This window comes from Misgurnus anguillicaudatus, chromosome 8, assembly GCF_027580225.2.
Source record: "Misgurnus anguillicaudatus chromosome 8, ASM2758022v2, whole genome shotgun sequence".
Taxonomy (NCBI): Eukaryota; Metazoa; Chordata; class Actinopteri; order Cypriniformes; family Cobitidae; genus Misgurnus; species Misgurnus anguillicaudatus.
The window spans coordinates 26,911,411-26,931,151 of record NC_073344.2 but is presented as its reverse complement, the minus strand read 5'-3'; the positions used below and the strand labels follow the sequence as shown (position 1 = coordinate 26,931,151).

The 19,741-nt window shown below is 39.8% G+C and overlaps 2 protein-coding genes across 6 annotated transcripts; one reads left to right on the top strand and one right to left on the bottom strand.

Moving 5' to 3' along the window:
* Positions 1–280: 280 nt before the first annotated feature.
* Positions 281–4,684, bottom strand: ift27 (intraflagellar transport 27 homolog (Chlamydomonas)). The gene is made up of 7 exons (XM_055213629.2): positions 4,354–4,684; positions 4,199–4,278; positions 2,580–2,639; positions 2,404–2,463; positions 2,192–2,309; positions 611–720; positions 281–521 (listed from the first exon to the last, which is right to left on the bottom strand). The coding sequence occupies exons 1-7, from the start codon at positions 4,385–4,387 to the stop codon at positions 423–425; spliced, it is 561 nt and encodes a 186-aa protein (XP_055069604.1). The 5' UTR covers positions 4,388–4,684; the 3' UTR covers positions 281–422.
* A 44-nt stretch (positions 4,685–4,728) lies between these two features.
* Positions 4,729–18,365, top strand: tab1 (TGF-beta activated kinase 1/MAP3K7 binding protein 1). Of its 5 annotated transcripts, none has more exons than XM_073870634.1 (13): positions 4,729–4,747; positions 7,960–8,197; positions 8,307–8,452; positions 14,302–14,432; positions 14,569–14,719; positions 14,839–14,925; positions 15,030–15,159; positions 16,355–16,471; positions 16,552–16,663; positions 16,734–16,888; positions 16,970–17,173; positions 17,254–17,407; positions 17,630–18,365. In XM_073870634.1, exons 2-13 carry the CDS (start codon positions 8,080–8,082, stop codon positions 17,841–17,843), a joined length of 1,719 nt encoding a protein of 572 aa, XP_073726735.1. In that variant the 5' UTR covers positions 4,729–4,747; positions 7,960–8,079; the 3' UTR covers positions 17,844–18,365. The 5 variants fall into 5 exon arrangements, with proteins under 5 accessions (XP_073726735.1, XP_055069584.2, XP_055069582.2 ...); XM_073870633.1 differs by lacking the exon at positions 4,729–4,747 and adding an exon at positions 4,824–5,420; XM_073870635.1 differs by lacking the exons at positions 4,729–4,747; positions 7,960–8,197; positions 8,307–8,452 and adding an exon at positions 13,389–13,547.
* The last annotated feature ends 1,376 nt before the right edge of the window (positions 18,366–19,741 follow it).

Below are 19,741 nucleotides of genomic sequence, written 5' to 3'. Positions count from 1 at the left end.
TCTCGGATGACTTCAGGATGAGTAGGGTATTAAGACATGTTTATTATGCCATAAACAAAAGGAAGTGTTCCCGTAAACTAAAAGTCTTAACAATCATACTAAATGATAGTTTTTCATCGATTAAAGACTGCCAACAGGTTTTTGTGATGGTTGGGGTTGTGGACTGGGGTAAGTTAGGGGTATAGAGTAGTTAAGGATAGTATCTATGGAATCATGTCCCTGTAAACCACAAATGCCAACATGTTTGTGTGTGTGTGCGTAAACCATAAACCATAAGTGCTTCTTTATGAAGATCTTTATTCAGAACTCTATAACAGTATTATGAAATCATTAAACATTATGTTCAGATCACATGAGTATTTGTGACTTTCCACAAAAACAAACATTCACTAATGAAACCTGACAAACAATAGCAGAGAAGTTTAAAGAAGACTCTTGGTGGTCTGTATCTGATCCTGATAGTGGGAGTAAAACATCTGAGCTAAACTCAGGAACGGAGCTTCAAACTGTCCGATTTCCTTCTGTCAGATCAACACAACAACAGTTGAGTTTAGATCTTCATCAGAGACACTTTGTGAGATGTTTTTGAGATGAATGTGATTTTACTTACAGCAGATGTCTCGTGGTACTGAAGCCCGTGAGTCTGAGCCCAGGTCTGAGCTTCAGAAGTCTCCACTTCTCTCCTGGATGACAGGTCACACTTATTACCCACCAGTACACCTGTAAACACACACACACAACACCATCTAGTCAGTGGTTCCCAAAGTAGGGCTCGGGACCCCCAAGGGGGCACAAGATAGGGGGGCGGGGGGATATTATGGGGGGGGGGTCGCAAAATAATTTTCAAAAGTTATTTTGGAGGTCTTGGGCTGAAAAGTTTGGGAAGCCTTGATCTAGATGACAAGTTTAAACTCTAAGCAATTGTTGAACAAACTACAAACTCTTCAGCATCCGCCACAGCAGCACACACGTGACATGTGATGTAGTGTTCAGTGTTCTCTTCTGTCTGTTTACAGACGTGATGTAAAGCGCACAAATTCAAAAAGTTTAAGTTATATATCTTGTGAAATCTGACTCGACAGATCAAGTTGAAAATCAATATTATATGTTTACTGCATTGAGTCGGGTTAAAGAATGTGACAGTTTTAAATAGTGATTTTATGCATTTACTAAACGACTGCTTTTTGTATATTTTTAACTGAAGACTGTGAACACAGGAAATCTGGCATAATCTTGCGAGACTTCAGAATAAGCATGACGGACGATATGCAGGTAGAAATTTCAATGATAGTGTTTGGAATGATTTTCACAGAAAATTCAAGGAAAAAAGAAAAAGGTTTGGGTGAAGTCGTGGAGACAGCAAGAACATCAGGTCTGTATAAGTTCACTTTGCATCAACTTCACTTTGTGCTGCGCCACCCATGACTGCTTCTGTCTTCCATCAACTTGCTTTCTGATTGGATATTGTTTCGTTTTACGTGATTACCTCAAGAGCGTGCGCACATCTGTCTTTGGGGTTCCCCACACACATCAGGATTTCTGTTCGTAAATATTAAACATGTTCGGGGGGCTCCGACGTTCTTCTGATTGGGTTCGGACACTCCTAACACACCTCACACCAAGAGTAAATCTGATAAAATAATCTGTAGAACCATCAAGATAATCGGGACACAGCTTGGATTGTCGGAAGAGGGGAAATCAGCCCAAAATTAGCCCGATTATTTTATGTTGTGTACCCAGCATAAGTCTCAGTTGTGTCTGTGACGCTCCAGCATGAAATCTTCCACAGATCATTTATTATATCACCTCAAAAATACCCCCTTTCAAGTGTGAGCAATAAAGCTCTGTTTTCATGTGTGTACCTTTAAATGCAAATGAGCTACAGCTCCTCATTCACTTACACACAGACAGCGAGCACTTTCAGTTAAAATAGATCTGATTACAGTCTGAGACAATACTATCTTTAACCACATTAGTGCTACAGTGTGCTAACAAACACATTTAGAAAAGCTTTTGGGTAAAATAAAGCAGTCACTTGTAATGGGCAGGGCTTTATCAGTGTGACATCACATTAACAAGAGCATCAAAACAGCAATAAGACTGCTTTGGTTTAATGGGGATTCAAAAAGAAATAGAAGGTGTATTTTGCTTTAAACTAATGGTCTCATGATGTGTGTTTGTAAACTCTCACCTGGTACCTGCAGTCCATTACAGTGAGACTGAACTCTCTCAACCCATCGACTACAGCTGGTGAACGAGGCTTCACTGGTAATGTCAAAAACCACACAGATCACAGACGGTTGACCCCACTAACACACACATCACACACATATCAGACAACACACATCAGGTTATCGTGATATTAAAGTCATTTCACTCAACAACACAATCAATTTTACTCACAACGTTCTCACAGGCGTCTGCAAACAACTCTCGTCCAGCAGAGTCATAGATATAAAACTCCTTAAAGAGAGAAAACACACAATTACACCGTCAGTCACTCAACACACAGTGTCTTTGTGTGTGCGCGCGTGTGTGTGTGTGTGTGTGTGTGTGTGTGTGTGTGTGTGTGTGTGTACCACACTATCACTGGTGTCAGGAATGGACACTGATTTCTCCATCAGCTCAACACCAACAGTCTAAAACAAACAAACAGTCACAGTCAGAGTTGTATGTTGTTAAAGTGATCTGCTCCTATCAGAGTCTATTAACATCACCTGTAGATAACCAGCATGACTACCCATCAATCATCTGACAGCTGTGACCTCACACACAGAGGATGATGGGAAACGATGCCTCATCATTACCAGTAAACACAATCTGAGATGAGAATCAGACCGCTCTGTATCAATCTATCCATCACCTACATTAGCTGAAGTCAACAGATCACATATCTGTCTTAACCAGTGTTGGGTAAGTTACTCTCCAAAAAGTAATTAATTACTAGTTACTTACTACATCTTCAATCATGTGATTACATTACTGTACAAATTACTCTCCAAAAAGTATTTAATTACTATTCCTATGACTTTCTAAATCATATTTAGTAAATGATACAAAGATGGGCTTGAAACTGCTGGAATAAATCATAAAAATACATTAATTATTCTGCTCACACTTTTTAAGCTCCCATTCTCACTATTAACTATTACTTTTTCCTCAATATACTACTAATTACTGCTAATACTTAGTAAAGTAGTTATTAAGTTTAAGTATTGGTAGGATTAAGGGTGTAGAATAAGGTTTTGCAGAATCAGACATTAATATGTGCTAATAACCAGCCAATATCTCAGTAATATTAATGCTTATAACCAACTAGTTAATAGTGAGAATTGTAAACTACACTAACCTTAGACTTTAAGGTGCATTTTCCCGGACAGGGATTAGACTAGTCCTAGACTAAAATAAATGTAAGAGCTATCCAAACTGAAAACAACTTTCACTGACATATCTTAAAATACATCCGTGCCCTTTTTTTTGCCTCAAAATCCACGCCAGTAATGTTTTTAGTAAGGCATGTTTGTTTAAACTAGTTATATTTCATAAATATTATTATTCTTTATTAACAGACTCGAAGTCCAAATATAAAAATATATAATATAATAAGGCCTAGTCCTGGTTTAAGATAATCCCTGTCCGGGAAACCAACCCCTAAATGTTGATGTTAAATCCACTATTGTATTATTATATATCATTGATTGATTACATCAGAAGTAACTTTCATTAAATTTACAAAGTAACCACATACTGTACTGATGCAGAGGAAAAAGTTATTAAATTACAGTAACTAATTACTTAGTAACTAACTAGTTACATCCAACACTGGTCTCAATACTTCAGTAATGGTGTAACATCTGGAGGAACTTTTTTCTGTCATCTCAGAACTCTCAGAACACTTTGATCTCTCGATCTCTCTCACACACACGCACGCACGCACGCACGCGCACACTGTAAGTTGATTTATATTCTGCTGAAGTGTATTAATTTAACTCCATTCATTCACAGTGAAGTGAAATATCATGACACCCAACTTGTGATGCCATTTTACTGCTCCTCACAAAAACACTCATAATCAGTCAAATCATCATTGTTTCAATCAAACATCATGCACGTGTTTCTGTGTGAGTGGATAGAAAATCACTGAAAGTGGATGGAATGACGTCACTAATGTTGTTGTGTTCGGATTATGCTCTCTTACCATACTGTAGTTCTTCTGAAACACAGCACCATCACTGCGAAACATGTGACACAGAGAAGTCTTCCCTACAGCTGCATCTCCTGAACACACACACACGAGCACTTAAACAAATACACAAACTCAGTGTCTAGTAAAACAATCAAACGGATTCTTACCCACGACAACACATCTCGCTCTTAACTTCACCATCAGACTAAACACAACAGCGCACAAATGATCAAAACACAGAATTTGATGTGATTCTTTACGCGTGTCTCTTTCTTCCTTATGGCACGGCAACCTAAACCCCACGCGTTGCTTGGTAACTGAGGTTAAGAGTTTCTATTGGTCTAACTGCTTTTATCAGGCAATATGATTGGTCAGCGGGTTTAGTGTAGAGAAGAGCGTCACTCCTATGTTTAATAGGACGTCACCACTAGAGGGCGCGCTTCGCTTCTTCTCACAAACTACTGACTGAGTCATTTAAATTAACTGTTGCTGCTCATAAGATGCTGACTTGACTTTGAGGAAAATACAATGAACTGATATCACTTTAGGTGAAATAATAAGGTCAGGACAAAGCAAAAATAGTTATTCAGTGTATTTGTGAGGAGAGCTCAGATGATGAGCCTCCTCACTGTGTGTTTGGTCCTCACAGATGCTGTTTTTAGTTGATGACTCCTCATAGCTGCTCTTGGTTTTCATGTTGATTCGACTCCTAAACTCAACACTCAAACAAAATAAATATATTCACATTACAACTTTAAATGGTTGTACTTCAAACTCGTCATTCACGTGTATAGCATCATTATCCGTGTAAATGACATGACGTAAATACAGCATCATGTTTTGCGCTGTTTGCATGTTTCTCTGTATCGACTCTTCAATCACCGCGGACACGCGCTCAAACAGAAGGAGCACGCGCCTGCACACTCCCTACGGGCTCTCTCTCTCTCCTCCTCTCCTGACTCTGAGCGCGCTCGTTGCCGTGAGAGCGACAGTCAGTCACAGACAGCCGAGAAGATTTACGCAGACAGACAGAAAGCGTGATTTATCGCCGGTTGTTGGCGATAAATAACGGAACCGGCGGCGGTCACAGAGAGGCTGACGGACACGGGAGCGCGCGCTGATGGACGGGATGCAGCAGGGCTTCGGCGCGTACGGCGCGGGCAGATCCGGCGGAGCTTTCGACCCGCTCACGTTCATCCAGCAGCCGCAAACCGGGCTCAGGATCGTGTCGTGGGTACGTAGCGATCACGGTTCGGGTTGTGGAGCGTTTGAGGGTTCTGTCGAAATGATGTTGTGACACCTCAGTCTCATTCCGCTTTTTTGCATCACTGGCATTCATTTCCTGCTAGAAACGACTGTTACTGGACCAGTCACACGTGTGTGCGCGCGCGCGTGCGTGTATGTGGGGATGCTGACTTTATATCAATATCCGCTTTAGATACAGGGTATGTGTAAGTTATGTATGTATATATTTGTATTCCTGTAGTATACCTGACGGAACATAATGCTGGAAACACCAAGGTTATGGGGTTTGATTACCATACCATGATAAATAATTTTTTATTAAATGACTAACAATATATAACAGCCTTTAGCAATGGATTTATCTCATAAATGCCTAACTTTAACTTCATTAAAATAAAGTTTTAACATTTAAAATGACCACAGCAAACAGTGGGCTTCAAATCCCATTTATTACCCAACAGCCTCGTCAGTCAGTATAATGTGTCTAAAAATAAAATATAAATTTTTAACTGCAGAGTGAATGACACACAGTTGGCTATATAAAGAAAGCGAGAGTGAAGCGAATGTACTCAGACTGAATTTCCCTAATTTGTATAATTTCACAAAGTTATAAACCCCATGCAGATGTGACTTTATGTCCTAACAAAGCCATAGAGAATTGGGCTTTTTCTTACTTTGACTAGTAAGCAGTCATCCTACTAACCACCTGTAACATCAGCACAGCTAATCAAATTACCACTTAAAATCTGCATGAGTTAAATCATTAAAGGTGCCGTAGATGTAAAACTGTATTTATGTAGGCATAGATGAGAGTTGTGATCATGGTAATGAGACTTCTTATGTAAACCACATAAATGCATAAGACCGCTGGAAAACACTAGCCTGGTCCAACCAGACTCTCGTACATTCATTTCATTTGTACAGAAAGTCTGGCCACGCTCCATTGCGAAGCGTTACTTCCGTTAAGAAGGGTCCTCTGTTGAAGTTTAAAACTATTGGATCTGTCCAGAGTCACTCGGGATCTGCCATATCCAATCGCTAAAGTGTGGTTGTGACGTATATCATGCGCCGAAACCGGCCGGAAACAACAAGTCAGAATAATCAGACAAACAAAACTTGACAAACCTGGTTCTTGCACCGGCTTTAACTTCTGCATATTCGGCAGTTTTGCAACAACGGACCAAATAGCTTTTCTCACGTCTTTCTCTGCTGCCATTACTGAACTACAACTCAAACTGACGCACGACCTCAACGTCATCGTTCTTACCCACCACCATCTGTTCGCTGATTGGTCCTGCAGATTTTTGCAGTAGAAAACGAAACTCTACAGAGCAGTCCCAGATGTTGTACTGAAGCGAAATGAAAAAGAAAAAGCGGAAGCACGCAGGAGGGCGGAGCCAGGCCAGGAAAACAGACCAATCTCAACATAACACCAACTGTGACATCACAGTCCAGATGTACACCACAACCTTAAATTACACATAAAATTAAATACAATGTTGTTACAATGCTAAAAACAAAGTTGTGACTGCTGAGTTATCGCTATATGCTAGTCAATGCTATATGCTAGCGCTTAGGCTGAAGTTACAGTTAAGTTTTGCAGGTCCATACTGAAAAAAAAAACACAAACTTATCACTCAGAAACGTCCATTAACAATCTCCAAACAATTGATTATTCCTCAAAATCTGATACAGACTCAAATATAAGATCTGTTTACACACACACAGAGCTACTGAAGGAGAAACAGCCAATCAGAGCAGAGCTCAACATTATTATTCATGACCCTTTCAAATAAGATAATAATAGACCATTTCATTATAAAGGCAAATAAAAGTGTGTAACTGAACATGAAAAACTGACTCTGGATCATTTATGCACTTAATAAAGTTACAAACCTTCTGTTTAGATATCAGAGAACAATTTAACAGATTATTACAATGCATTCTTTGGCACCTTTAAAGTTGTTAAATTTGTGCTCATAACAAGCAAACAAACAAAGATTCTTTCACTCACAATAAATATGAAAACTGTATTACAATCCTGATCAGGAATAATGTCTGACAAACTGTTTTTGTTGTTGTTTTGTGTGCTTGTCATTCACACAGTATTGACATTTCACATTAAAAAAGGAAGTCAGTTTTGTTTCTGCTTCGTCTTTAACACCTGTGTGTTTCTGTCTCTATTTCAGCAGAACGGTCATGGTTTTAAATGTGGTTATTTTTGTACCTCCTACAGCTTGACTGATTTCATTATAAAAGAAGTTTCAAAGGTTCACATCATAAGAGTTAGAAAAGATTTTTTTCTCAAAGAGTTAATTATACTGTAAAAAAAGCTGTAACTTTCATAACTAAAAGAATCAGAGAGAGGGAGGAAAATCTCAATCTGTGGACTGATTTGGACACTTAAAGCTCTTCATCATGAGTCGACCTTGAAAAAAATAAATGATTAAAACCTGACCTATTTAAGTGATACACCGTTTTGAAGACCATGAGTAGTTTTAAATATGCTTATCTCTGTCTATATTTAGTTTTTTTCATTAGTGATCTTCGGCTGCATTGCTAATGAAGGCTACATTAACAGACCCGGTGATGCTGAGGAGTTCTGCATCTTCAATCGTAACCAGAACGCCTGTAACTACGCTGTTGGCATGGGCTCGCTGGCGTTCCTGTGCTGCATGCTCTTCCTGGCGTTAGATGCGTATTTCCCTCAGATCAGCAGCGTTAAAGACCGCAAGAAAGCTGTGCTGGCAGATGTTGGCACGTCAGGTAACACCTGAAGGAGATTTTGTGATCCATCATATCAATCCTTTACATAGCAGTACATTTAATGTATATGATGTTCTCTCTGTGTCTGCTGTCTTTCTCTCTATTCCAGCGTTCTGGTCCTTCATGTGGTTCGTAGGATTTTGTTTACTGGCCAATCAGTGGCAGGTGGCCAAACCGGAGGACAACCCACTGCGAAAAGGAGGAGACGCTGCACGGGCGGCCATCGCCTTCTCGTTCTTCTCCATCTTCACCTGGGTTTGTACCTGGTCTCAGTTTTTGAGTATTTTTAGAATGTGAGAAAAGATCATTTGTCCTGGAGCTGAACTGATTATTATTTTAGGCAGAATCAATCAGGCATTTGTGTGCCTGTGTGTTATTAGAATGTGCATGTGTTTTAATTAGAGATGCACTGATTGCAATTTTTCTGGCTGATTTCAATTTCTACAATCTACAATAAAACTATCTCTTGCATTTAAAAGTGCTCATAACAAAAAATGAGAAGAGCAACAGGCACAATGTAGCCAAAATCACCTCGTATCAGCTCTTCAAAGTAAATGTATGGTGATTTTGTCAGACGATGTTGCATTTATAAATCAGGATTTAACAGTAGTTAAAGTAACAGCATGTTGGATTAAACACTAGGTGTTATTGGGTCGTGTTTAGTTACTATTTTAATCTCTTCCTTTATGTCTGACAATAGAACGGATTAGGGTTAGTATCGTGTATCCACAATCGTCAGACATATCGCCAATAGCAGGCTTTCATGACGATAGTTGGCGATGGTTATTATTATTACATCATAGTTTCACATTAAAGGCGGAGTGCACAATGTTTGAAAAACGCTTTGGAAAAGGAGACGGGCCGACTACCAAAACACACTTATAGCCAATCAGCAGTAAGGAGCGTGTCTACTAACCGACATCCTTGCTGGGTTGCGTATGTGTGGAGGGTCTTTTAAAAGAAGGTCCAGATTCTATTGGGGTAGGGGCGTGTTTTTTTAAGTGATTTTAAATATCAACATTGGCTTTCAAACATTGTGCACTCCGCCTTTAACATGCGCATTGCGTGCTTTTCCTAGCATGAGAGGGTTCGTGGGCTTCACTTTGGGCAAGAGAGCTTGTAACCTGCACGGATTACTGGCACGCACCTGGACTTAATGCGCGCGTCTTGGACTCTTGTTTGGACTTGAATGCGCGCATACACTCCTTCTTGCACCTGAACTTGTAATGTGCATGATTCAGACTATTCCCCCGCACATGAGCTTGTAATACACGCGGCTCTGATATTTCCTTGCACTAGAGAGGTTGGCACGCATTGGTTTAAAACCAGCGAGTGTGTTGTTCTGATTAATGGCATCAGTTTTAAGAAGGTTGCGGTCTTGACTGTGTTGGCCTTGCTTCTTTTTGTCCACCAATCAAGTGACTTGTCATAAATGAGTAAAAAATGAACAAATACATAAATGAGAAAACTCTTGCCCCGCCCCCCAATACTATCGTGCTTCGGCGATCTCACAGGCTGACGATAGGACGATCTCAAAATGGGGTATATCGGCCAACACTAGAATGGATAATATGTGAAAATAGCATTCAGTTGTGTTCAAATAAAAGATAACAAACAATGAAAGTCAGATAAGACAGAGTAGAAAAACAGATTTTTTAGTACCAAAACTATATCTACCTCAAACACGATATGATGACGTCACAAATATGCTAATTAGCGTGTGATGTCATCAGTGCCACAGTATCAAAAAAATCGGGAAAACACTGAAAAGAAAACTAGGATCAAGTTTCCAGGTACAGAATTAAATTAATCCAGCTGTTTGATAACGGGTCGGGTGCTGCTTCCACTGCGAGCGTGCATTTGGTTGTGACGTTATTGCTTGCGCAACTGGCATCAAAATGCCCGGCTCTGAATGTCGTGAGACTGACATATAAAATGTCGATTAGTAGTGCATCTCTAGCTTTAATATGTGAGCATGCGTGTTAAAGGTCACGTTCTTCCTAATCCAATTTTTTTAACTTTAGTTCATGTGTAATGTTTCTGTTAGAGCATAAATAATACCTGTAAAATAATAAAGGTCAAAGTTCACTGTCAGGCGATATATTTTCTTGAACAGAATTTCCCCTTCAAAGTCTGCAGTGAACGGCCGGTTTGGACTACAGTCCTCTACTTCCTGCTTTAATGATGTCAATGGCCCTGTCCCAAATGGCACACTCCAGATTTGTGGTTCTCCTTAGAGTCCAAACTTTGATGACATCATCTAGTGCAGACTTTAGGGACCCTTGATGCGAGTCCACGTGGGTGCACCGGAGTGGCATTTTGGGACATACTTGAGCGTCACACTGGAAATAGGATTGGTCTGATTGCTCTTTGCAAGGACTTGTGGGTTGGTAAAGTGCGCAAAGCCTGCTGCAGTGCGGGCTTCGCCAGAGACCACATCAAGGGGGCGCTGATGAGCACACTTCAGAGCGTAAAAATGACATATAGGACACCATACAGACTCGTAGACTAAGCAAGCACACGCAATTTAAGGCCACGAGACTGAAAGTCCACATGAAGTGTGCCATTTGGGACAGAGCCATAATAAGAGTTTTTTGACTAAACTCCGCCTACAGGAATACGTCAGTCGCCAGCTAAGCTCAAACGGCTCTGGCTAAGCTAAGCTGCTGTAATGTCCCGATAATCTAATGTGTGTTTTCGGTCACTCCCCCTGTATTATGAGCCCAGCAGTCCACATCATTCAAATCATTCACTATATAAACATCTTAAACAAGTAAAAAATGTAGTAAGTTTTCTATAAGGGTGAGCTTTAGAGGTTGGGTTATGAGCCGAGTAGGATTTTTCTTTGTCATACACACAGTTATATACATACACAACCTTTAGTCACTACATTACACCTATGAAGTCTTTATAATGATAGTGGCACCAACATGTGTGTGTGTTTCAGGGCGCTCTTACACTGTTCTCTGTGGAGAGACTGAAGCGTGTGTGTTTCGAAGAGGAATATGAGGAACTTATTACACATCATACCGCTGAAATCACACACACGCATACAAACAAACATCCACTCGCGTGTGTGTGAATGTTGAGGAGTCACAGAAGAACTGAAAGTTATAGATGATCAACTCAAAATTAAGATCAAATACAGATGTGTCAAAAAACAGCAGGTGTTCCTTCATATTGATTTGCAGTGCAGTATGGACAAATAGATATTAAAGGTCAGTGTTAATGAATTCCTATTTGAATGAGAATCAGTATGCTTTATAGGAACATGAAGTTTAAATGTTTCACCAGCAGGTGCCATTAAAGTCCATATTTTTATTCAGTATATATACACACGTATGTTTGTACTGTGACATGTAGATGAAATCTCATTGGCTATAGATTAAAAACTCTCATCTTCTATTTTCTCTCCTCCAAACCCTCATCATTCCTTCTCCTCATATCTTTCTTATTTAAATTCTCTTTTGTTAACAATGTAACAATTCCTTTTGCTTTGATCTATTCTGGGTTTATTTTAATGGTTTGCATTCATCTCACGACTCTTCGGTTCAACATATACATTAATGAATTCCCTTTGTTAAAACACACACCGCCTTATAATTCCTCCTGACATCCATGCCTGCATGAAACCTCTTCCCCCAACATTCTTGCTCTGTGATTGGCCGATCAGGCCGGACAGGCCTTCCTAGCGTTTCAGAGGTATAAACTGGGTGCCGACTCGGCCCTGTTCTCCCAGGACTACACTGATCCGAGTCAAGATGCTGCGGCTGCCGTCTACAGTGCTGGAGATGACCTGGAGAGTCCTGAAGGAGCCGGATCTTATCAGCAGAGCGCTGAAGGTGTTTTTAATGGGTCAGCGGGGTACCAGCGACAGGACTACTGAATGATTTTTGGCATGAAGGATATGAGCAGTAAGATGTTTGGGGTACACTTGACGCTGTCGTGTTCATGTAACACAAATCACATTATTGAATTTGATACAATAGCAGCCGAACGACAGATGTTGTACCATGTTAGATTACAGAGCATTGTTGAATTCTTCTTATCGTGTTCATTGAGTTCCTGTAACTGCACGACTGTGAGGTAGTTTCAGGTTGAGATAAATACAGTTCATGTATGTGTGAGGATTACTGTGCTATGAACAAATAAGAGACACAGAATTAATGAACACAAAACAGCCGACTTCCATACACATTCATTGATTATTATTTGCACTGGTAAAGTGTTTTACTTAAAATATGCTTCATGTGTTTAGGCCAAAAATACTAATATAGCTGAGACATCTTGACTACATTAGGTTTAAACCAACACTAAGTCATTTCTTAGTGTCTGATCAGGTAGAAATAGATCCTTAAAGGGATCATATCATGTAAATCTGTCTTTTTTTCATGTTTAAGTGCTATAATTGGGTCCCCGGTGCCTTTGTCAACCTAGAAAATGTGATAAAGATCAACCCAGTAACTTAGTTTTGGTAAACCATTCTCTGCAAGCTTGTGAAAAAATATCTCATTGAAATTTGGCTCCCCTTGTGATGTCAGAAGGGGATAATACCGCCCCTTAATCTTCACTATCCAACCACGGCACTGCCATTTAGTACAGAGATCAGCTTATTTGAAAGTTTTAAAGACACACCCAAAAAAGCAGCACATTTTGCTTACTTTTAACATGTTATAATAAATGATCTGTGCGGTATTTAAAACTTCACAAACATACTCTGGGAACACCAAAGATTTATTTTACATCTTTAAAAAGACACAAGGACTGAAAATTGAAGGGGATTTGAGTTTAAGATAAAAAGTTAAATCCAAAACATTCAGAAACATCTTACACAATCCTGTTTGTGTGTGTATGTGTGTGTGTTTAGTTGTTTACTGTATTTATGTGCAGTATTGTGTGTAATGTCATGATAAAGGGAAGAGTTCATGCCAATATATCTGCTCTATTTAAAACTCTGTATATAATATCTGTAATCTATATAAATGTTCAGAAATAATAATAAAGGTTTTATGTTTTGGCATTAAAATGTCTTATAAAATGGTTTCTTTTTGTTGTTCTGTGAACTTTTAAAAAATATATTCAATGACTACTAAGAAAAGACGTAAAAATGTATTACAGCAGTAATTTATTATGAAACTATTTCAGTCTTATTCCAGAAAAAGACAAGTTTTGATCATAATAAACCTACATTTACATTTCTATACTTCTGAAAACGAGTTGTTATGAGGAAACAGCTGTTACCGTCATCTGGCCGTCTGATGGGGCGCGCATGCGCGAAGATGAGCTTCAGTTCTGACGTCACGTCCTTCCGCTCAACATGGCGGCGCAGCGCTGGAGTCTGATGCAGAGCGTAAGGAAGTGTTTAAAGTCCTTTAAAGATCAACACTTTTTTACTGAACATTTAGTGTAACTTCATCAATAGACATTTAACACTCAGTGACTCGTGTATGTGTAAGACTTGAGCTTTCAGGGATCTGTACATCTGTCTGTCTTCACAACATTAAACATCTCATCTGCTGATTTCATAGACCGATTCAGGTTCTAAATAACTTTATCTGTTGTGTTCAGAGTCAGCAGTAGTGTTTAAATCGGATCAGATGTGTCTGATACTGTGTATGTTTGTGGAGTTTTTGACTGCCCATCATTTAGAATCAATAAGAAGCTTGCAAAATCATATCATCTTAAAGGGATAGTTCACCCAAAAATGAAAAGTCTCTCATCATTTACTAACTCTCATGTTGTTACAAACTTGTATAAATGTCTGATGAACATAAAAAATGTTTGTAAACAAACCGTTCATGAGCCCCATTCATTTTCATAGTAGGAAAAATAATTCTATGGAAATGAATGGGGCTCATGAACTGTTTGTTTACAAACATTGCTCAAAATATCTTCCTTTGTGTTTGTCAGAAGAATGAATTGTATACAGGTTTTTTAACAACATGAGAGTGACTGGATGATGACAGAGTTGTCATTTTTGGCTGAACTATCCCTCTAAAGTATTTCTCTTAAAAGTTGCATATATTTCTTCAGTTTGTGTATTCTGATCTGAAATCAGTCAGCATGTTTATATGAGAGTGACAGACTGGATTGATTGATTTCAGCATCAGAGTTGGACAGATGATCTGCCTCTGTGTCAGCTGTGTGGGGTCGGCTCGGCCCCAAACTGTGTGTACGGCACCGATGGGAAAGGGACCCAGAGCCACCCGAATGAAGACGGACACTTCCGCTTCAGGTAAAGTTTATCCATGGTCAACAATCGTTTCTCTGTCACACCTGCTAATTTACAGATCATTTGTGTTTATTTGATCATAACTGTTCACTATAATAAATGTGTTATGTAAATAACTGTGCTCCCGTTTTGTCTGCAGTACCGAGTGCTGTTTTCTCTATGGAGTGTTTGATGGTTATGACGGCAGCAGGGTGGCAGATTTTGTGCGTCAGCGAATGACGGCCGAACTTTTACTGGATCAGCTGAGCGTCAGTCACACGGATGCAGACGTACGGAGAGTCCTGTCACAGGTACCGCATGTTTACAATGACACCAATTCACTCCTAATGTAAATATTTATGATGTTCTGACCCAACTCTTTGTTATTTGTCTCTTCTCTGCTCTTTTGTCTTTGACTCATTTCTTCAAGGCGTTTGATGTCGTAGAGAAGAGTTACTTTGAGACCATTGATGATGCTCTGGCAGAGAGGGCAAACCTCCAAACACAACTACCAGAGGTGATGACACACACACATCAAGTTTGCAATTTATTCAGATTTTCTTTTAATGCTGGTGATACAGAAATGATGTTCACCTAACTTAATGTATGTTTGTCTGTCAGGGTGTCTTTCTCACAGCTCAGACTCAGAAGATGTCAGAAAGATTGAAGTCTTTAGAGCAGGAGGTCTCAGGTGGAGCCACAGCTATAGTAGCTCTGATACTCAATAATAAACTTTACATCGCCAATGTAGGTGCGTACACATTAACACACACACATGAACCCCATTCACAAAGCACTTTGGTCACAGATAATTTACACAAAATTGTCAAAGAGGCTTCTGTGTGAACACAAACACGTCCCCATCTCTCCTGTAAAGAGGACCTACAGTAGTAACATTGCCGTAACATTCACATAAAGCATTCTGTATGAACAAGATGCTGAAATAATGCCGTAAGGGGCGTGCTGAAATGAGGACGTGTGTCTTATCACAACAAGAAGTTAATGTTCAGCTCTTTGACACAGAGATTTAAACACAGATCAACATTCACAGTGAGAAATATCAGCAAACTGGAGTGAAGCAGAGATCAGGGAGGTCATCACTATCAGCGCTGAAGCTGAGATCATTCACCAGCATGATCAGGGTCATTGAAAGTGCTTAAATCTATTTTATGTAAGAAGTTTTATGGAAAAATTCCATATAATTCCTGGTGTAGTGTAGGATAATATCATAAAAATTTCGCTTTAAATGCTTATATCTTCTGTATACGAATGTTGATTCATACCAAAATGCTTTTTTGCATAGTTGTGTTTGACACATGAAAACGTCTCGGGTTACGTATGTAACTGTTGTTCACTGAGAAGGGAACGAGACGCTGCGTCTCCCTTGCTATACTTCCTGTGTCCCTGTAACGCCGTCTTTGGCAATATTTCAGATAGCGATATACTTCCTGGCTCCCGCGTCACCCTGTCTTTGTCGTTAAGCCTCACCATTGGTTGAATTTGACATACACATATTCACAAAGTGTCACCGCAGTGACGCAGCGCGTGGTTCCCTCGAAAGGGAACTGTAACAATGTATCTTTAAAGGTAACACAATGTAACCTTGCTCTCACTTGAAATGTGTCCCCACATTTAGTCCTTGAATTTGAAGGTATTAGACCTGGAAAGTCCTTGACGGGTCCTTCCTTGAATTTGAAGTTAACTAAGGTGTGGGAACTCTGGTGAATGGACTAAAAATCAAACCATCCCGGACACATTTCCGTGTATTTTCTGTAATCTCTGTGTAAAAAAACACACAGACACGCACATGTTTGTTGTAGTACAGGATCTTTAACACAGTTAGTTCAGACAGATTTAAACGTGAGGAAAGTGTGGTTTGTGCCACAGATTCATTCCAGCTACACAACAGACTGATACTTATGATTTATTTGTGCATTTGTATTTAGGTACCAATCGGGCCCTTCTTTGTAAGACCACAACTGATGGTCAGAACCAGGTGATCCAGATCGGCCGGGCACACACGACCGACAACGAGGATGAGCTGTCTAGACTCGCACAGCTAGGTCAGTACACACACAAACACAGATGGACACACATTGACATTGACACACACACAGTCTGATCTTCTCTCTGTCTCATTCAGGTCTGGATCCGGTGCGGTTGAGGCAGTCTGGAGTGATTTCTGGTCACAGCAGCACTCGACGGATTGGAGACTACAAAGTCAAATTTAACTACACAGACATCGATGTGCTCAGGTGTTTATACAGCCTCAGGATCACTTATACAGCATAAATGACTCTCTTCTAACCACGTGTTCATATTCAGTGCAGCAAAGAATAAGCCAATCATCGCAGAGCCTGAGATTCACGGCGGCCAATCGCTGGAGGAGGTGACGGGATTCCTGCTGCTGATGTCAGAGGGGCTCATCAAAGCCCTCGAATCGGCCCACGGTCCGGAGCAAGTCAACCAGGAGATCGTTGGAAAATAAATGAGTTGGATATTGAAGTAAAGTCATCTGCGTGGACTGCATTTCCCATGTTCCCACTCTTAGGAGATCGTTGCCATGGTAGCAGCAGAGTTGGCTCTGCAGAGCACTCTGGAGGCGGCTGCGCAGTCGGTGGTGGAGCGAGTCAAACGACTGCATCACGACGTGTACGTGAGCGGCAGGCAGAGAGCGTCACACTGCGCGCGACACGAGGACATGACGCTGCTGATCAGAATCATCAACTACCAGCTGGCAGACGGATCGCTCACACCTACACAAGGTCAGACGTCTCTGATCTCAGATCAGACTCAGAACAGCCATCATTTGCCCACAGAACTTCACAGTGTTGTGTGTTTGCAGGAGGACGAATCTACCCCGTGTCTGTGCCGTACTCCAATCATCAGAGCACCAGTAAAACCAGTGTCACGCTGTCTCTGGTCATGCCATCGCAGGGCACGCTGACCAACGGCTCCAACACGGCATCCACGCTGGAGGGAGACACGCCTACCGCTGGGTAACTCGCCCTGTCTCGAATGACGCTTCTCATGTTTAAATAGCACTTCAGTATGATGAAATAATCTCTCTCTTCATGGCCCCTTCACTTTAGATTAATAACACCTCTGATTCCCCAAACTGCCTTACAGCCCATAAATGAGCTTCCTGTTCCCGCCCCTCTTTCTGACCACGCCCCTTTTCCTGTTTCCACCTCTCTGTCTGTCTTCGCTCCTCTTACCAGTCAAAGCCCGACACAGACGCTGCAGTCCACCAACACGCACACGCAGAGTTCCAGTTCCAGTTCTGGAGATGGAAGTTTGTTCCGACAGAGAGGAAGTCAAGCGGCTCAGCCGGATGAAACCGGACGGGTCCCGCCGTACGTGGACTTCACGCAGTTTTACCGGATGTGGGGATCGGACCACAGCGATGGACAGGCCTTGACTGCCGAACTCTGAACATCTGTATCCTGAGAGGACCAATCAGAACTCACGTCGTGAAGCGGTTTCTCTCCGATGGGTTCGAGCTTTCTTATGGGCCGAACTCGTATGAGGAACAAATAAAGTCGTGTGTTGTTCTAGCGAGGTAGAATTGACCCTGACGACGTATGCTCACATATGCACCCACATACACATAAGGGATATCTATTTATTTACTGTTTTTTTAACAGATTACAAACTAGTTAATGAATTAAAGGTGATCATCATTAAACAAATAATTAAAGTGATGATATGAAAAAGGAAAATGTCATGGTGTAAGTTTGAAATGTTGACTCACTTCTTCAAACAAAGGTTTGTGTTGTCCAGTATTAGACGTGACTCTGTTTCTCATCTGTTTTCTGTTCATTATTACAGTACTCATCTGTTTTTATAAGAACATTTATTATTTCTCTGCTCTTCTGTTTGTGTGTATGTGTCTGTCTGTCTGTCTGTCTATGAGTGTACTGTGCTGTCTATAATAAAGACTCGAGGATGTTCATATCCACATTCTGATTTTCTTCCTCATTATTTATTCATAAATAAGTTGGTAAGAGTCTGAGACCTGACTAATAATAATTCATAAGGTTAGTTAGCGCTGCTTTATTTAATGAGTGGTTAGTTTAAAAATGAGTGTTGAGATTGTGCTGACAATAGTAATGTTAATAACAGTGGAGGTCGGTGATTTCTTTTTCAAGTGCCATGATGTGAAGCTTGTCACAACATGTATTTAGCCCTTTAAGTGTGTGGCTCGTCACGTCAAAATGTTTTTGTGCATCACGTGTCATTTCAAATGTGTGTCTGCTGCACACGCATCTAAAGGATTATGATAAAAGTGACGCCCATAATTTCCAGATAATCACTTAATCTCATAATCAGAGTTCAGTGTTAAGTTAGTGGCTTGCGAGTGTTTTGTGAATATGAGCTTTTATCAGAAACCCTTGCACGGACTTTGACATGACACATGATGCACATGGTTCAGATGACACAAAGAACACATATTTTGAATTTGGGCCCTTTGGAAGAGAAGTCACCAGTCACCACTAGTTTATAATAGTAATTTCAAGTTAACTTTGTGTGTAATTTAAATTGAAATACCTGTGTTTATTTAAGTAATATTGTAGTTACTTTCTTCACCAGTTGAGTTCAGGACGACTCATTTAACCCTTTGAAGACTTTCAAATTTTATGTTAGATGTTATTTATGTGCTAAATGAAAGTGTAAAGAGTGTACACTATTTATTTAGTGCACTACAAATGGTACTAAATAAAAGTAAAGTTCTACTTTTGTAGTACTTCAGTGCACTTCAAAATTATACTTCATATCAGTAACACTTATATTGATTTTTAGTGTATTAAAATTGATGTGTAAATATACTAAATGTATTTATTTTAGTGCACTTTTCAACTAAGTATTGTGTGTTAAAATACAACTGCTGTTTAAAATATAAACTTAACTGTTGTTGAATAAACTATTTTTAACAAACATCTAAATGAACACAAAATTAAACATCTGGAGCAAAACTTTATACTTTAAAAAATATGATTATTTGATAGACTTTACAAAATGGCTCAAATCTGACAGGTTTTAATATTGTTCACTCAAACATATGAGTTGAAAGTTTTTACATAAGTCGTCTAACATAAAATATATAAACAGTGTCATATATGAGAATAATTTTCTATTTATTTAGCAAATACTTTTATTAAAAGTGACTCATAAATGAGAGTATTAAACATTTCTTGAAGATTTGTTGATCTCATCATGATTAATATGATATTTAAAATCAAGATGAGATGAGGATTATTTCTGTTTAATAATAGATTATTCAATTCAATTTTATTTATATAGTGCTTTTCACAATTATTAATTGTTTCAAA